The sequence below is a fragment of the Electrona antarctica genome (assembly GCF_951216825.1).
Source record: "Electrona antarctica genome assembly, chromosome: 3".
Lineage (NCBI taxonomy): Eukaryota > Metazoa > Chordata > Actinopteri > Myctophiformes > Myctophidae > Electrona > Electrona antarctica.
Genome location: NC_136808.1, coordinates 40,409,998 through 40,428,691, shown reverse-complemented (window position 1 = coordinate 40,428,691; position 18,694 = coordinate 40,409,998). Strand labels below are relative to the sequence as shown.

General features: G+C 42.3%; 1 protein-coding gene across 1 annotated transcript; it reads left to right on the top strand.

Moving 5' to 3' along the window:
• Positions 1-245: 245 nt before the first annotated feature.
• On the top strand, positions 246-17,246 carry LOC306919785 (endoplasmic reticulum aminopeptidase 2-like; the record flags this gene model as incomplete). The annotated part of the gene is made up of 12 exons (XM_079496335.1): positions 246-793; positions 3,015-3,153; positions 3,545-3,679; positions 5,045-5,165; positions 5,359-5,513; positions 6,490-6,606; positions 9,405-9,495; positions 13,214-13,397; positions 13,959-14,115; positions 14,265-14,452; positions 16,180-16,347; positions 17,102-17,246. The coding sequence occupies 12 exons, from the start codon at positions 246-248 to the stop codon at positions 17,244-17,246; spliced, it is 2,148 nt and encodes a 715-aa protein (XP_079352461.1).
• Positions 17,247-18,694: the final 1,448 nt, after the last annotated feature.

The following is an 18,694-nucleotide window of genomic DNA, read 5'->3' as shown; positions in this document are numbered from 1 at the left end:
CCTTATATGACCTATTCCTAAATCTTTCAAACAAAGATTACTGATAGAGGCATGAGTCTTGTCATCAATATGCAGTATATTCCTCTCCTTTAAACAATAAATCATCTTGAAAGGTTGGGTCTACCTGTTGATGAGCAAAGTGGCCTTCGCAAAGCAAGACCTCATGCATATTTACTCAGTCAACCTACAGGATGAATATAACATTTCACTTGTATGTCTTCCTTCTCCTAGATCAGGCTGTAGTCATGTCTGCAGTTATGTGCCTGAAGCTGCTGTGTGTTATTATGACATCAGCCTGGGCTGATTTTAATGTACAAACGGACACAGTCAACCGAGCGACCCGGCGTCCAGAGGAAGCCTTTCCGTGGAGTCAACCCCAACTTCCCACCAGCGTCAAACCCGACCAGTATTTCCTGTCCATCCACCCTGACCTCGGCACGGATTCCTTCACTGGCCGCGTTCACATACTGATCACGGTGCTGAATGACACCAGGTTCATCGTCTTGAATAGCAAAGGCCTGTCCATAACGGAGGCAACTCTGCAAGACGTCACCGTGTGGGGGACGCTGCTCCACAGAGACAGTGCACGACAAGAGGAGAGGCCAGCGAGAGACCCTGTGACACTGCGCATGTTGGAGTCTACGGGTACCGAACAGCTGGCTCTGCTCTCGGATGTGCTTCTCGTACCCGGGTGCAAATACAAGCTCTACCTCTCTTATTCTGGAACGTTCTCTGGAGGCTACTCTGGAATCTACAAAGCCTCCTACCGGTCGCCCGCAGATGCCTCCCCCAGGTGAGGAAGATTCCATGGCAACAATTGAATTTAGGCATTTAACAGATCTGTCAGTCTGTGAATCAACTTAGGATCTCTCGATAGCTGGGAGGGAACTCGTAAATATTTGGCTCTTGATGATAAGTTTCAGATTTTTGCACAAACATATCATGCGTAAGGTGGCCATGGTCAGCAACATCCCTGCATAAGATTTTCTAAAAACACCGCAAACGATTTGGGCTCGTCCCCTAATGGTCAGTTTGCAATGAATCCAATATTAGATTGTGGTTAGTATACCCCAAATAATTGACAATATTTTCAATGGATTCTGTTACTATTGGGTAGGCTAATATAATATTACTGCATGTCACTCCCCATCTCTCCCCGTTTCCTGTGAGCCTACTATCCTACCCATAAAGGCGTAAAAGCCCAAAAAGAAAAATGTGAGCCCACCTGGGCTGGAGGCAGCTGGAGGCCATGGTTGTTGCAGGTTCCATACCAGCCCACCTGGGCAGCTGGAGGCCATGGTTGTTGCAGGTTCCATACCAGCCCACCTGGGCAGCTGGAGGCCATGGTTGTTGCAGGTTCCATACCAGGCCAGATCAGTCTCTATCCTTTTATATGGCCCACCTGGGCAGCTGGAGGCCATGGTTGTTGCAGGTTCCATACCAGGCCAGGCCACCTGGCCAGCTGGAGGCCATGGTTGTTGCAGGTTCCATACCAGGCCAGGCCAGCGTTGTGTCCATGTGTGTTCCATCCTGAGCAAAACGTTTAACCCCTAATTGCACCCGCCAGTAGTGCCAACTGCTCCTAGTTGTTATAGGATGCATTTTGTTGTTATTAGTGTGGTAGCTCTAACAGGGCAACCAGACCATGTGTTATTGTGCCACTTTATTATTTTTCCTAGAGTAACCCCAAAGTTTGACATGCTACTTGTCCCACAGTTTGGGGGTGGCACGCACTTGAGCCATATGTCAAATCGATCAGCTTAATCGGGAATCGTGTGCTTGCTTTTTGCTATATTGTATAGTTTAATAGATACTAATTTATTTGTTAAATTGGCTTGAATAGGAAATTGCGAAAACTAACACTTGGAGGGGAAGTTCATAATAATTATAAAAAATAATTAATATATAATTACATCGGAATGTCTCATGGTGGCGCTATAACATACCACTTATACGTTTCACCCTATAACTCTTGAACCGTAGGTCGTAAAATATATATTTTTAAATCCCTGGATTCCCAGAGAAAAATATAGGGTATAGGCCATGCCCATTTGCGTTAGGATAAATTTTCCGCCATTTTGCATTTTCTTCAAAATACACTTTTTGCTCCTCCTCCTACAGATTTTGTCCAAATCTCACAAACATCGGTACACATGATCTCTGGACCTATCCGATTAAAACAGCACAGTCAGAATTGTGATAGTCCGTATCGTTCGGCTGTAATCAGCTTCCAAGTGGGAGGGGCCTATTTTACCCAAAATGCCACAAACAAAATGTCCAATCCACCCCAGATTTGAATCGCATGTCGGGGGTGATAGCATCAACACAGAGCCAATTCCATTTTCACCCATAGGGGGCGCTGCAAATGCAAAAAATGTTTGTTGCAAAAACATGATTTTGGGGCGATAACTTCCCTCCAAATTACTTAAACATGATCACTTGACATTGTAATTGGTGAGCAAGTTTACTGGAAGGGACCTATACTGTATTAGCGATTGAGGCAACCACACTTGCCTATGCCTATGGCTATGCATTGATTGCATAGATAGGGCCTTTAAAATGGAAACAAGACCGCAAGGACTTTATTTGGTGCTATCCCTTTTGGACAATAAGTGTTTGACTGTACTCTGTTGCTGTTTTAAATTCTGTCTAATAAACTATTCAATCACACAGAGATTACATGAGGACAAATTTCACAAACAACAACCCAAAGGACTGGGGACTAAATAATGAATTCATCATTGTTACTAGAGTTTAGTAGGAGCCATGATTAAAAATCACCTTGGTAGTGAAACCAGGGACTCAACATCCATTCCACTTGCTGGTGGCTGTATAACAAAAAGCATTTTTACCCTTGAGCGTTCTAAATTTGTATGTGTATGTGACAACATATTTCCTTAAATACAAACCTGTGGTAGAATAGTTGAAATAGAGTTGCCTCAATTAATATCACATTGCTAGTGTTTTACCCTGTTTTTCTGCCATAATTTTTGTTTTTGTGTTGTAAAATCTAGATATATCGTAGCCACTCACTTCGAGCCCAGCTCTGCCAGGAAGGCATTCCCCTGTTTTGATGAACCCAACAGGAAGGCTCTGTTTTCTCTGGCAGTGGTTCGACAGAGAGGGCACATAACCCTCTCCAACATGCCAAAGGTGTGGAATAAAGATTTGGTTTGGTTAGAGCAAATTATCAAACTTTTCAGGCCCCAAAATAATTTGAACTGGTGACAAGCACTTGGAGCATGATTTGACTCAGTTTCACAGATAGATATGAGTTGCGTTGTGAGCTTGTAGATCGGCTATTTTCACAATGTTTGCCTCTTTCTTCGCAATTTGGTATTACAAATGTTTTAAAAGTCCTTCAATTGTAACTTTACAAATGTGCTGATATCCTGGATAATACTGTATGTTGGTTTGTTTACTGTTGAGTGAGAAAACAATGTTGTACATTCAACTAGTCCTCATGTTTGGGAACCACTATTCTACTATACACCTATGGCTATCGGCTCACGCATCATAAAGTTGTCTTTCTCTCTTTGTTTAGCTTTACACGAAGGTCCGTGAAGACGGCCTGGAGGAAGACTTCTACCAGACCAGTGTGAGGATGAGCAGTTACCTGCTGGCCTTTGTGGTCTGTGATTATTCTGTCAACTCAGCAGAGACAAAGAGAGGAGTCAAGGTGAGGTCAACAACATTGGTGCTGGCCAGGGCCGGCATAGCGTTCCGGGCACCTGGCTGCTAATCCCATAGATATATATAAACTCTAGATGGCTCAAGGCGGAGTTTCTGACGTCGTTCACCCGGCAGCCATCTTACTTCGGGGCTACAGTACAGTATGTTCAATGGCAGCTCAAACAGAAACAGTCATAACTCGCTCAAATCTTGACGGATTTACAAACGGGTTGGTTTATTTGCTTAATTTTCTTTTTTTATATGAACGTCGTATAAAAGTATATAAGTATGCGGACGTCTCTGACGTTTATAACAAACCAAACCGTTTGAAAATCGGTTGAAAATTGAGCAAGTTATGGTCATTTAAGAGTACATGCCCCATAGACACAATGTTATGTGGCCCGAGGTAAGATGGCCGCCACGTAACGACGTCGCTCTCCATTGGCCAACAGCGCGGGTGAGCTATCTAGAGTTTATATATATCTATGGCTAATCCAGCCTGACAGTGTGTCGTGGGTTCGACTCCGATCCAGACGACCTTCGCTGCTTGTCACTCCACATCACTCTCCCTCCATTTCCTGTCAGTTTACTATCACTATCAAATAAAGGCAGAAAAGCCTAAAAAAAATCCTAAAAACTAAAAAATCACACCCGTGTGAAGTGAGGGGCGCTAATATATTATGCTACCTGAACTAAAGACAAACATTAAACCTGTGTATAGGAGGGTATAAATAAACATTGGTGCCAAAATCTGATATTGTTATTGTAATATTGTCTGTCTGACAGTGACAATATTTATTATAATATATTTGAAGCCTCACTGTATGTAATCTTTTTTTAACCGGTTTAGGACTGAGGCCGATTCTAAAACACCTTCTAAAATATTTTTTCTGAAAAACTTAAAATACGTATTAAAAATGTACAAAAATGTTATGCTGCTATATACTGTACATAGCAACAAGAACCTCAAAAGGGGTTCCCGTCCAGAAGGGTTAAAACACCAAAAGGGGTTCCCTTCCTGAATGTTTAATAAAATCTAATGTTGTCGGTATGGTATAGTATATTTATACAATATAACTTATACAATTGGGGTGATTGTATTTGGTCTCCCTGCTCTTCTATTGAGACATTTAGATCGTGTCAAAGGTCATGTCTCACCTGGACACAGGATCTGACACGAGTGTCACACAAAAATAGTGCAAATAGTGCTATTTGCACGATTTAAAAAAAAATGTTTTTAATAGAATCATATGTCCATAACAATGGACGTACAAGGTCCACATGGCCCCGAATCTGTGATATCACAATCACAGTTGAGAAATTAACTATTAATTCATGTCATGGTCGTGTCACCTGTTGTGTGTTGCTGCAGGTGTCTGTATTCACAGCCAGCCACCAGGTGAACCAGACCCATCACGCCCTCCACACAGCCGTGGAAATCCTGGACTTCTATGAAGAGCTTTTCCAGATCCCCTACCCCCTACCAAAACTAGGTACCTGATAAAGTATTCACCTACCCCCTACCAAATCTAGGTACCTGTTAATCTCAATTAACATAACGCAACAAGTGTGTGTGTGTGTGTGTGTGTGTGTGTGTGTGTGTGTGTGTGTGCGTGCGTGCGTGCGTGCGTGCGTGCGTGCGTGCGTGCGTGCGTGCGTGCGTGCGTGTGTGGCTGGTGTTTGTAGATTTGGTGACCATCCCAGACTTTGAGGCCATGGCCATGGAGAACTGGGGTCTGGTGATGTTCAGGGACTGGTCTCTTTTCCACCAGGACCGCAGGGATGGCGTGAGGGGCCAGTTCTGGGTCAGCCTGATCACTGCTCATGAACTGGCTCACCAGGTACACACTCTACTGAATTAATAAATACAAAGAAACAACTGAGTGGACGACTACTGTATATATAGTACGAAACAATCTAGAAGCAAGAAGTGGTTTAAGAAGACTTTAGTAATTCTGCTAAAATAACTAATATTATTTAGCCTTAGCTAAAAAAGGGGCGTGACCCAACATAAATTTCAATAGTAATCGTTCAAGGTTTTTTGATTATTAATCAATTTAAATGTGAAATGTTTGCCTTTATATAGGTTTTCAATGGTACCCCAATGTTCAACCCCTGAATTTACCCTGATCCAAAATGTATATAATAATCAATTTATAATATGTTATTTGGATGACCCTAAGGATCATAAAAAAACTTTTAACGATTACAATTGCAATTTCTTTTGCAGGGTCAAATCTTAGATTGACTGGCATACTAGGCCTACTTCATGAAGCTTAAAGGTCCTTTCAGATGGGTAGCATGGGGCGCAGATGTTGTTGCCTGGATCAACGACTCCAGGTCTGCTCATGAGGGGCGTGACAACGCAAGCGTAAAAAAAAGCTCAACACAATCCAGGTCTAGTCAGTTCAGTTGCGGGCGTGTGCAGGAAACGAGCATGCAAGCAACAATTTCACAGGACTGCGCCTATGTAAATACGCTTGTGTTGTCGTCCCTCAACTTCAGTTCAATAATCAGGCTAAATATTATTATAAACATTGCAGTCAGAGAGAAAACTTATTTTGTACAGAAACTGTTATTTAATTTATTACAACTCATAATGCAGTGTAAATTAGTACAGCAGGACTACAACTCAAACCCTCACCCTAAACCTAACCTCCCACGGGGCAGCACACCTAAACCTAACCTTAACCCATATCTAACCAATGACTAGTCTAAACTAAGTATGCACCCCCAACTGGTTCACTCAGATGGACATGTGTAAATGATTTTATGACATGAGACATTTGAGAAACGCTGCTTTGGTTACTTTGGCAGTGGTTTGGCAACCTGGTGACCATGCACTGGTGGAAGGACCTCTGGCTCAACGAGGGTTTCGCCAGCTACCTGGAGCACGTCGCCCTCAGACACATCAAACCTGACTGGTGTGAGCCGGTGAGTTGGCCTTTCGCAACCGCTCTTTAAATGCCACAATGCAGATCAAAAGCATTTCCACAGCAGACCGACAGCGTGTCCAGTTACAGAAAGGACCTAAGTTACGCATGGCGTGTAGTTGAAAGCAGTATCGCAACTACTTTGGCGTGCACGTTCAGAAACATAGCTTGCGTTCTTTAGATACCTCAATAAAATAATACAGTGTGTACACATTGAAAAGCAACACAGCAGAAAACGTGTGATAGGCCTATGTCTTCTTTTATTTCCATGGACAGAATATTTTACAAAGGTCGCAGTCATTCAGAAATAGTGTACCTCTCTGTACCTGGTAGTACCTGGAGGTTGTAGCTCTGGGCCGGGAGCTTTAGGTCCTTATACCTTGTGGTAGTACCTGGAGGTTGTAGCTCTGGGCCGGGAGCTTTAAGTCCTTATACCTTGTGGTAGTACCTGGAGGTTGTAGCTCTGGGCCGGGAGCTTTAGGTCCTTATACCTTGTGGTAGTAACTGGAGGTTGTAGCTCTGGGCCGGGAGCTTTAGGTCCTTATACCTTGTGGTAGTAACTGGAGGTTGTATCTGGAGGTGGAGGTTGTACATCTGTGCTAAAGTCTTTTCACTGTGTTTACACCTGTATCAAGGCAAACTGTCACCATTTCTGGTGATGCTATTTCTTTCTCCTTGTGCTAGCTGAAATACTGTCTGTCTGTCTGTCTGTCTGTCTGTCTGTCTGTCTGTCTGTCTGTCTGTCTGTCTGTCTGTCTGTCTGTCTGTCTGTCTGTCTGTCTGTCTGTCTGTCTGTCTGTCTGTCTGTCTGTCTGTCTGTCTGTCTGTCTGTTCTTTTGCAGGATGAACATCTGCTGATGAACACCTTAACGGCCCTAGACAGTGATTCCATGATGACGTCTCACCCCTTATCCCTCTCTGTTAGCAGCTCCACACAGATCAATGAGATGTTTGATGAAATCTCCTACTACAAGGTTTCTCTCTATCTGTGTTTCACTCTAGGCCTTATATGGGCTTAAAGGAAAACATTATATCATCAATAAGAATTATCTTTGGCCTAGCTGTGTTGAATAAGTAATAAATAATCCAAACTAGTTCTCTGCTCATTATGGGCAGAGTACATTTCTAAGGAATGCATAGAGTACATCAGCACATCAGGATCAATTAGGGGTTCAGTGTCTTGCTCAACGACACTTCAACACTAACTCTGGGGGAGCCCGGGTTCGAACTGGCAACCTTGCGGTTTCCATCCGGTTACCATCTGGCCACTCTACCCCTGATCCACCCCCTCCCTATCTTATTGGACTGTATTAGGATGTTGATTTTGTATTCATCCTTAAGGCCCCAAATCCTTAAAAAGCATGAGTGTCTATTTCAAACACAAAGAGTTCTTTTGACTGGGTAGTCATATTTTGACAGCGGCAACTGCCTGTCATAATCTCACCTCCATCACTATCTAAAGTATTGGACAGTAAGATGTTGATATTGATTTTGTATTCATCTTTAGGGCCCCAAATCATGCCCTAGAAAGCACTAGTGTCTATTTAAAACACAATTATTGTGTTATCTAATTATTGGCCAGTATTAAGATGTTGATATTAATTTTGTATGTATGTCAGTGTCCTCTCTTGTTTAAGATCGTAGCCCAATCAGGGACCAGCATCTCTGGCAACGTCATTATTGACAGCGGGACCAGTTCCTGGTGATGCCAGTGGTGATGTCATTGGCATCGCCAATGATAAAAAGAAATTGCCGGCATTGGTATCCACTGGTTAGATTTCCATTGGTGTCCACTTGATTGTCACCGTTGTATGTCTCCAGCTTGACTCTGTTTACCAGTAAGACGGATGCGTGCTTGTTGACGGCAGACTGCTGGGCAAGCGCTGGCCCTTTGGCATGGGGTGTCAGATCAACATGGAATGAATTCTGTACTGGCCATATAAGGAGCATGTCTTGAGTGTACAGTGTTTGATGAGGTCAGATTAACATATGGAATGTCAGAACAGGTCAGCTCAATATATGGAGATCTAAGGGTGGTAGTGGGGACAGGGTTTGATGAGGGCCCAGGTAGGGCCGGGCCTTAATTTCCGGGCCTGTTGAGAACTCTAGTTTTCGCCGGCTGCCGGGCGCGGCTGCACTAATAACTTTGGGGCATTCCCGTCTAGAGTTTGAATGGACAGGTATAAATAAGTCAAAAGGGAGACATCGAAGGATCAACAGATATACATAACATATATCCACATATGGAGATCTATGGGTTTGAGGTTTGAGGTCAGATGTAGAGTTGCTGGCCAATATTGATCAGGGATCTCCATATATGGGCGTAACTGCGACAGCAGGTCGCATTTACTATGACATCAGGGATCTCCATGTCACGAGACCTGGGCACCATATATGGGAGCTTTCCCTTGTATGGGGATTTTGAGTGATACACTGATGGACAAAAATGTACGATTTCATAGTAAATGCGACCTGTGGTTGCAATAAAGACATGACTGGTCGAGGTTAGGTTACTTTTTGAATGCTACTTTTTGAATGGTTTTCGAATGCAGTCCCATCAGTGTCTCTGAGTTTTGCCAGTGGCTGTCACGATGTGTGACCATATACTGTATGGAGATATGATGTCACGATGCGTGACCATATATGGAGGCGTGGGTGATTAGCCGTGATGTCATGATGCGTGACCATAGGCGTGGGGGGTGACAGACTAACGGATTGACGGGAAATGTAACTTTTCATAGTAAATGCAACGTGAGGTCGCAACAAACATGTGTGTCCGTCTTCCTATCTTTGTTTCAGGGGGCTAGCATCATTGCTATGCTTAACGCCTACCTGTCAGACCCTGTGTTCATCTGTGGAATACGCCACTACCTGAAAGAACACTGCTACGGTACTGCCACGCCAGATGACCTATGGCGAGCAATGACAGAGGTAGGCTACTACTACCTGTCCTTCCAGCGGTCCTTCTGCCCTGTGTTAAATGTTGTTGTGGAGTTATAGATGCTAACATCTCCAATCCTGTAGTGTTGCCGGGAACATCCATAACCGGGACTGTTTACATTGCCAAAGCACACATGAAACAAAACAAACATAAATAGTAAATGCATTTATTATGATTAAAATAAAATGAAATAAATATAAGGGAATAAAGAGATGTGTAAACAGTAGGGGTGTAACGATACATTTTAACGGCAATACGATACGTATCACGATACATGGTTGACGATACGATACATGGACAATATTGGTTCATTATGGCGATACGATACGATTCAATGATTTGAAATCGATACAGTAACTATTTCACATGTGTGAAACTTGTGGATGGTGCAGGTTACTTTAAGGGAAAGATGTATTATTATGGATATAAATACGGTAGGTAAACAGTGATTCTCTGGCAAATAGATTTAGTAGATAAATAGATAGTGTTGTATTTGAACACATATGGACAAACACGTCTTTACATGAACACATATGGACAAACACGTCTTTACATGAACACATATGGACAAACACGTCTTTACATGAACACATATGGACAAACATGTCTTTACATGAACACATATGGACAAACACGTCTTTACATGAACACATATGGACAAACATGTCTTTACATGAACACATATGGACAAACACGTCTTTACATGAACACATATGGACAAACACGTCTTTACATGAACACATATGGACAAACACGTCTTTACATGAACACATATGGACAAACATGTCTTTACATGAACACATATGGACAAACACGTCTTTACATGAACACATATGGACAAACATGTCTTTACATGAACACAGAAAATACACACATTTTTTCGATAGACCAATTGCTATATGGAATGGAAAAGTAATTAAACCCATCTTTTTATTTTTTCTTCTTAAAATTGCTAAATACAATGCACAAGTACTTAGTGTTGATTAAATTGATTATTTACATTGTAAAACGATACGATACAAAGTCAAACGATACGATACGATATTTGCTGTTTACATATCGATATACTTCGATTTTCTTTTAATTAAAATCAATATTTCGATACCGTTACTGTATCATTACACCCCTAATAAACAGAGAACATACTGTATATATATGTATAGAGCACAGAAATCCTGACGTGACTCTCATCCCCTGGTTCCCAGAAGTATTTTCTCAATGGAGAATAACATTGGGTTGTCTCATATAAGCATTGTGGTCCAAAAAATAAACAAACTGTCTCTGCAACGTATTCTCAGGGAGGTGTTTACGTATCGTTATTCGTTTACAATAGTCAGAAATCATTGATGTCTCACAGTTTATTCTTCAAATCCATGAGTAGAACTACCAGGATCATTTGTTTATTTTTGGAAAACAGTTCTTATTTGATGCGATATATTAGAAAAGTCTATGGAAATTCAGAATGGGGAAAAAAAAACATCAGATTTTGGTGGTCTATTAGAAAACTAGTGTGCTTTTAAAAAATGAATAGTTTCAGTAGAAATCACAGGCCTAGCTCTTTCCTTCACAGGCTGCCCAGAGGAGAAACATGACAGTGGAAGTGAAAGCTCTGATGGACACATGGATAACCCAGAGAGGCTATCCGCTGGTGACAGTGTCTGTCCGCGGTGCTCGGCTCTACCTCCGACAATCTCCCTTCACCATCTTAGCACACCACGACACAGAGTAATGCAAAACCAAAACAATATATCCCTTCTCTCATCGTCTGAATCTCTCTCTCTCTCTCTCTCTCTCTCTCTCTCTCTCTCTCTATCTCTCTCTCTCTCTCTCTCTCTCTCTCTCTCTCTCTCTCTCTCTCTCTCTCTCTCTCTGACTGCCTTGTTTCTCTTCTTCTCCTAGACTCATAGTCACTGTTTCTCACTGTTTGGGTCACACGCTCTGTTTGTCACTAGACTGAATCAATTCACTTTGCCAGGTTGAACAGACATTGTCTCTGTCGGTTGGAAACCCCATAGGCCTACTGTATGTCCAAAAACTGTACTGTGTGTGTGTGTGTGTGTGCGTGCGTGTGTGCGTGCGTGCGTGCGTGCGTGCGTGCGTGTGTGTGAAAATTGGAATAGAAAGAAATCTAACACACAGGTACTGTGGAAGGCCTGGTGACACGAGGTTAGTGTCTGTCTGTCTTTCTCTCACTCTTGTCTCTCTCTTTCTGACGTGGAGAATAACATGTATTGTGTCTCTGCTGCTGTAGCGCTGCTGTATGGCAGATCCCGTTTACTTTCTACACCAGCAACTCATCATCTGTCTTCACCCATCTGATGAAGGGCAAAGAAGGTCATTTGTTTTTCATTTTTACAAAGTGTCATGTATACTCCAGAACTGAAAACAATATAGTCCACTTTGTATTCATTCCTGTGATGGTTGCAAATTGTCATGTTGGTGATATTCTCACAAACTGCACTAAAGTCCATTTACTCTCCCTTAAAAAAAAATTGTGAAAATATATAATTATAATACTTTGTTGATATGATATCAGCGTATTTAGCAATCTCTCTAAACCTCATCACTGTATCGAGGAAATGTATAGTGTTTTCACTACGTGCCAGTAGATTCCTGGCAAAACAATTAGCATAACTTGCTGGAAAGGCAATGGGAGATAGGTTGAGACATTAGACATTTGGAAACTTAACCCAACTTGTGAATGAGAAAGTCTCCCCCAGCAGTGTATTCAAATGCTAAGGGCAGCTCTCTTCATAATGTCTAGACTAGAGTATGCAATTTTTGAGTGGTGGAACCACTCCCTTACGGAGCTATGTGTGTGGGTGGGTGGGTGTCTGGGTGTCTGGGTATGAGCACGAAAACAGCATGGTTGTTTTTCACCACCTGTGCGCAACCTAACGCACACACAAACACACACGCACATATTAACTGTATATATGATGCTTTCGGGGGTGCCAGTACATTACAGTGACAGTACAGTACAGTAGAGGGTACAGTAGAGGGGCCGCCACATGGTAACTGTCATTTATCTACCGTTTCGTACACGGGGCGGCTCGCCGCATATATATATATAAGAGATATCCACACTTGAACGATGAAACGCACCAAATGAGTGCTGATGTTACATGAAGTAGTAAAATTCACCCTTGAACAAATTGACTTCATAAGCTCTGAACTCTTTATGCAATTCTTCGTTTTGATCAGTTTGCAGAGCTGATCTACATTTACTAACGACCATAGTGATGACCGTAGTGGACACTCTTTCATGATAGCTAATGGGAGACTTACCCATAAAACCCATACTCTGAACGTCGCAACGTAATGGAGGCTGTGTTGTGAACTTGTGAATCAATACCGCCCCCCATATGGTGGAGTCAGGTTACCTGCACTGAACAGATCGACTCATTGTATTTACTTGAGGAGTACCTGTACCATCTATGCTATATCGGGGGCAAAAACAAACTTGCTGCAAGCTGATATCATATGACTTCACTTCACAGTCATTTCTTGTTTTATGTAGGCCTACCTCAATTGTATTTTTCCCCCTAACATTGATGGCATTCTGTAACGTGTCCCTGGTAAGAATCTGACACCCTTTTCCACCAAAAGAACTTTGGTTCTAGGATCTCTCTCTCTCTCTCTCTCTCTGCCCCCTCCCCATCATCAGAGGCGATCCAGCTTCCAGAGCAGGTGGCCTGGATCAAAGCCAACGTGAATTCCTCTGGGTTCTACAGAGTGTCCTATGACAGCCTCACGCTGCGAGCTCTGGTCACACAGCTGCAGGGGGGCCAGTCTGTCCTCAGCCCTGCTGACAGGACCGGACTGATGGACGACACCTTTCATCTGGCCAGGTACCGTACGCATGTATGTGTAACGCCCTGGGATTTGAACCCGGGTCTCCCGCGGGGAAAGCCAACATCTTAACCACTAGCCTAAAGGGGAATTCCTGCCTCTGCTACCTCTGCACATACTCGGTCAAATTATGGGTGTTGATTTACCGAACCCGAGCGCCCTTATTCTGGGCGTGCCGCAATTAGCAAACATTCTGTAAAAACAGGTGAACGTTCAAGCTCACACAATGCATCGCGCTGCGGCTCTTTGACCACTGAGGGTATGAAGTATCAGCTAGTAACTGATTATCCAACTGACTATCCATGCAATATCAATACAAAAAAAGTGTGTTTGATTACTTCTCTGTTCCTTTCTAGGCCCATCTATTATTTCATGTAGGCTATACAAAATCTAATAATTTTGTTAACAACACTGTAAAAACGACTATTTACTTATTTACGAGCCCTCTAGTAAATCACAAATCATTAAATCCTCTTAATTTGTTTGTTTTACCTTCATTCACTTCATTCACTCAACTAAAACTTTAAGCATGTGTAAACTTGTTGTGTGTTTATCCACAGACAAGGATCAGTGCGGTACAGTGATGCTTTCACCCTCAGCATGTTCCTCATGGTGGAGGAGGAATACTTACCCATCACTGTATTCATTCATAACATGAGGAACATCATCATCAAGATGGCCTTTGCCAGAGAACCCTGCATCACTCATCTTCTTAAGGTAACAGGGACGTAGCTGACCATTTGGTTGCCCTACTCGTAGGATATTTGTGCTGTCCCTCTCCCGACGAGAGCGCTGCATTTCCTCATTCCAAGTGTGTCTGAAATAGATTCAAATACTCCTTTGCACCACTATGTTCTGTTCTGTAGCAGCACCTGTGGTCCATGTTGGGAAGGCAGGCATTGGCCCAGCGCTGGGAGGACACCGGCTCTCTGGCTGTCCAGAATAAGAGGAAGAACCTGCTGGAGGTAGCAGTGCAGGCGGGCCGCTCACCCACCTCCGAACACGAGGCCCTGCGTCTCTTCCACTTCTGGATGGCTAGAGATGGAGACTATCCGTAAGCAATACAACATGGCTCTCACAAGAACGGTGCTTCTTGCTTATCCAGTGGTGGTTGGCAGCAAACCACAAGCACTAAATGCAGCATTGGTAATCAAATTATAAGTTTAATTAGTGTTATTAAATATCAGCCTCAGACAACTACCGTATTGGTATATTCATAACGGCATGGCATATCCTATATTCAATTTGGCTAATGGGAGTGTGGGCGGCGCCGAGCGGACCCACAGCCTCTGCTATAAACAAACCACGGTAAATGGTAAACAAACCACGGTCCCTTTAGGGCCATGGTAGAGAGTTACAGGTAGACAGACAGAAACGAACATTTCCATAAAGTATATGGGCACAAAAGGGCAGAGACAGACAAACCACTATGAGACATATTGGCTGGATCAATGGTGCGACGTATAGGTGTGAGGGCCGAACTCAAGGGGCTCCATCTCGCGCCAGGAGCCCTATCTCCTTCATTTTGGGATTTAGTATTGTGTAAGAGGCGTTCCCCCGTAAAAAAATGTGTAAAAAAATCTTGTGCCACCACCTAAATCCTTAAAACACCTCCGCTACCCATTACATTATGCATAGGTGTGGTTTGGGCGTTACGCAACTTAAACCAATCAGTGTGCCAGGTGCCATCCCCTTTAAGAGATCTATTATCCATAATCCATAATGCCCTGGATCTTGCCTTATGGAAGAGCAACGTGTGCTGCCTAGAATACATTTATTTTAGATACAGAGGGTTGTTTTGTGTCCAGTATCTGACTATTCTGCCATCCACTCCACGACTAACACAGTTAAGTTGCGCTAATTCACGGAAAATGTACTACTGTATTACTTGCGGATAAAGAATGGCAAACGATCGAGTCCCTTGTGAGCGCCCCAAATTAAATTAGCTTTATGACTTGAGTTGATGTTGATTTCAGTGTGAATCAAATGCCTGATCACATGTAGACTGGACTGACCTAGAAAAGTAGCCCACAGAAGCTCAGGCTTTATATGTCAATTATACCGGACTTTACAAATACATACGTACATAGGCGGATCTAGAAATGATGGCCCCCTGGGCCACCTCCATGCAAAAGGCCTCTTCACGGTCACGCGGACGCTCAAGCTCAGGGGCCCCCCTAGCTCAGGGGCCCCCGGCCCCCTGGGCCTGGGCCCAACAGGCCCATTGCAATATCCTCCCCTGCATACATACAAAACAATACCATAGGTACAATACCATAGGTACAATACCTAGGTTACGTGTGCTGATTTTTGGCTCAGCACAAATTCATATTCATTAGCACATTTGGCAGCTATCAACTGCTGTGCACTGTTACACCATATCTAATTTAGAGTTTTAGACACATTCATAAGTCATAATTCTGCTGTGTTCCATACATGATGTATGCCTCCACCTGGTGGTCAAAATGAAACAACAATGTTGTAACAATGTTGTTAACTTGTTAGATATACTGTCATGATGTATGCCATATGACTAATGCAGGGTATCTCCTTTTATGAATGGAATGCATTTTAATCCATTTATTTCTATCACAAATTAAAATAACGGTTATAAAGGACATTACATATAATGATTAATGAATAAATGAAATAAAGACAATAAGCATCATGTTTGATTATCCAAGACATGAATAATTGTTCACTCTTATTGTTCAAATGTTGCATGTGTATACATGTATGTATGTAGACTACTGTATGACTATTTTAACCATTGTGACACAGACTGCCTTCCAGTCTGCGGGGGCTGATATTCCAGGTGGGGGTGATGAGAGGGGACGATGTGGAGTGGACATTCCTGCTCCACAGATACTGCAACTGTACATACAGTAAGGAGAGGGCCCTGATGCTGGCAGCGCTGTCTCGTACCTCTGACCAGGAGAAGATACTGTGGCACGTATACCTCTATAATATCTGTGTACTGTACACCAGTGTTCATTTTGACAAACACATTTGTATTTTACATATTTTAGTCTCTGAAATGTTTTAGTTCTAGTTTTAGTTGACTAATTTTGTTGACTGAAATGTGTTTTTGGCGCGTCATAATGCCTGATTTATACTTAAAATAGTTGATGTACAAGCTCACAATGTGGGAGAAGAAGAAGTAGTCCACACACGGTTTTGTATAGCTTCCACAGGAAATGTATTTATTTAGAAGGATGACTTTTAGACCCCTTATTCAGGTATCTCCTATACGTATCTTTTTGTTCAGCACCTGAAAGTTTTTTAGATATGTGCGTACTTTCCTTTGGATTTCAAGCTCACAATGTGCCACAGCGTGACGTGAGCTTGTAGATCAGCTGAATATAAAATAAAATACGATTTCTTCTCTTGGCTACTAGTCCCTCCTTAACATTTCGTCTAGTTTTTATTTGTTGACAAAATTGTCAATATATTTAGTCATAGTTTTAGTCATCATAGCTTAGTTTTTATTTCGCTTAAAGAAAAGTAGTCGAATTTTTCATTGTTGAAATTAACACTCGCACATGTTATTTATCTGCATGCTCTGTGTCTGAGCATTTGCAGAACTGGATGCTTTACAGCTTGACACTGTGAAAAAGAAATAGATTAAAGAAATGTGTTTTTACAATATGGAGATTTGTGTGTTTTCCTACTGATAAGATTTGCTTTCATTATTTTCCATCAGGTTGTTGAGCAATTCTCTCCAGAACCATATCATCAAGACACAGGACTTGTCCATCATCGTGAACATTGTGGCATGTCGAGCGAGGAGCAATGAGATTGCCTGGACATTCCTGCAGAAACACTGGGACCAGCTGGTAGAAAAGTAGGCATCATCTGATTCTTGTTCAGGCCAGAGTAATCTAGTAAGAGAGTAATGACACTCCCGTTGACTCTCATTTTAACAATGGAATGCGGAAGTGCTCATTCTATCTCAATGGAATAGTTCCAGCCATAGGAGCAATGTTTGGAACTATCGCCCATAGGCACCCGCTTTGCGGCGAGATCAAAGCGTGTCACCACTCTCTTACTAGATTACTCTGGTTCAGGATAAATGTTGCAGCATTAATCAATTAACCCATTTAGACCTGGTGCAACGTATACGTTGTTATACCTTTGAATCCGGAAGCTGTGTGTCTAATTAGTTATTCCTTTACATGTAGCAACATTTCTTTTCTTTTTTTTTATGATAACAATTAGAAGGTTTTCAGAAACCTTAGGTTAGGTGTTTTTAGAATCGGCTGTTTTTACAAAGGCCTTCTAAATCGGTACTTCTCAAATTTGAGTAGGCCTACTTCTCTTTTCAAGGTCCCCCAAATTGATATGTATTTGGCCGCAAACCCCCCCATCTGAAAATGTTTTGTGCCAGGGACCCCCAGACTTCAAAAGAACTTTCAATATGTTTTTTTCCTGGTGGCTGGGAACTACTTTCTTGTAAAAATTGTTATTGTAGTGAGTTATTATTAAGAATTGTTTTAATTGGGACATGTTGCCATATTCGTAACAATTTAAAAAAGCAACAAGCCACGCAAAATACTCAGTAAACCTTGACCTCTATAGCATGCGTAAATGGTCATGAATCAAATGTTTTCCCAGCTCATTACTTCATCTTTATTCGACATTATTTATTTATTAATTATTATTTTTGAGAAATGTAGGTTAGGCCTATCTGCAGTAAGTTAAAACTGACTATTTATGTTGTTTTTTGTTTCTAAAGGTTCCCCTTGGGTTCACCCTATCTATCTGGCATTGTGACTGCTACCACATCCCATTTCAGTTGTACCGAGAAATATGATGAGGTGATTAATGATAATTCTTTATAAAACTTAAACCACCACAGGCAAGCAATTCATTTAAAGGTTTAGAATTGGACTGCAGGTGTTCATCTGTGTGTGTGTGTGTGTGTGTGTGTGTGTGTGTGTGTGTGTGTGTGTGTGTGTGTGTGTGTGTGTGTGTGTGTGTGTGTGTGTGTGTGTGTGTGTGTGTGTGTGTGTGTGTGTGTGTGTGGGCGCGCGTGCGCGCACGTGTCTTCTATTTTGTACATTAGGTCTATGAATTCTTTGTGACAGAAAAGAGACTGGACCACCTCCACTTTGTCAGGAGAACACTGGAGACAATCAAGGCGAACATCCATTGGCTGAAAACCAGCACAGTGGCCATTCGGTCTTGGCTGCAGAAGACCTACATATACACATTTAAAACCTGTCCACTTTGCAAGAAGGAATACACCTACCACTTCAGATGGGGAACAACTTTTCATATCGATGTCTAGGATTTC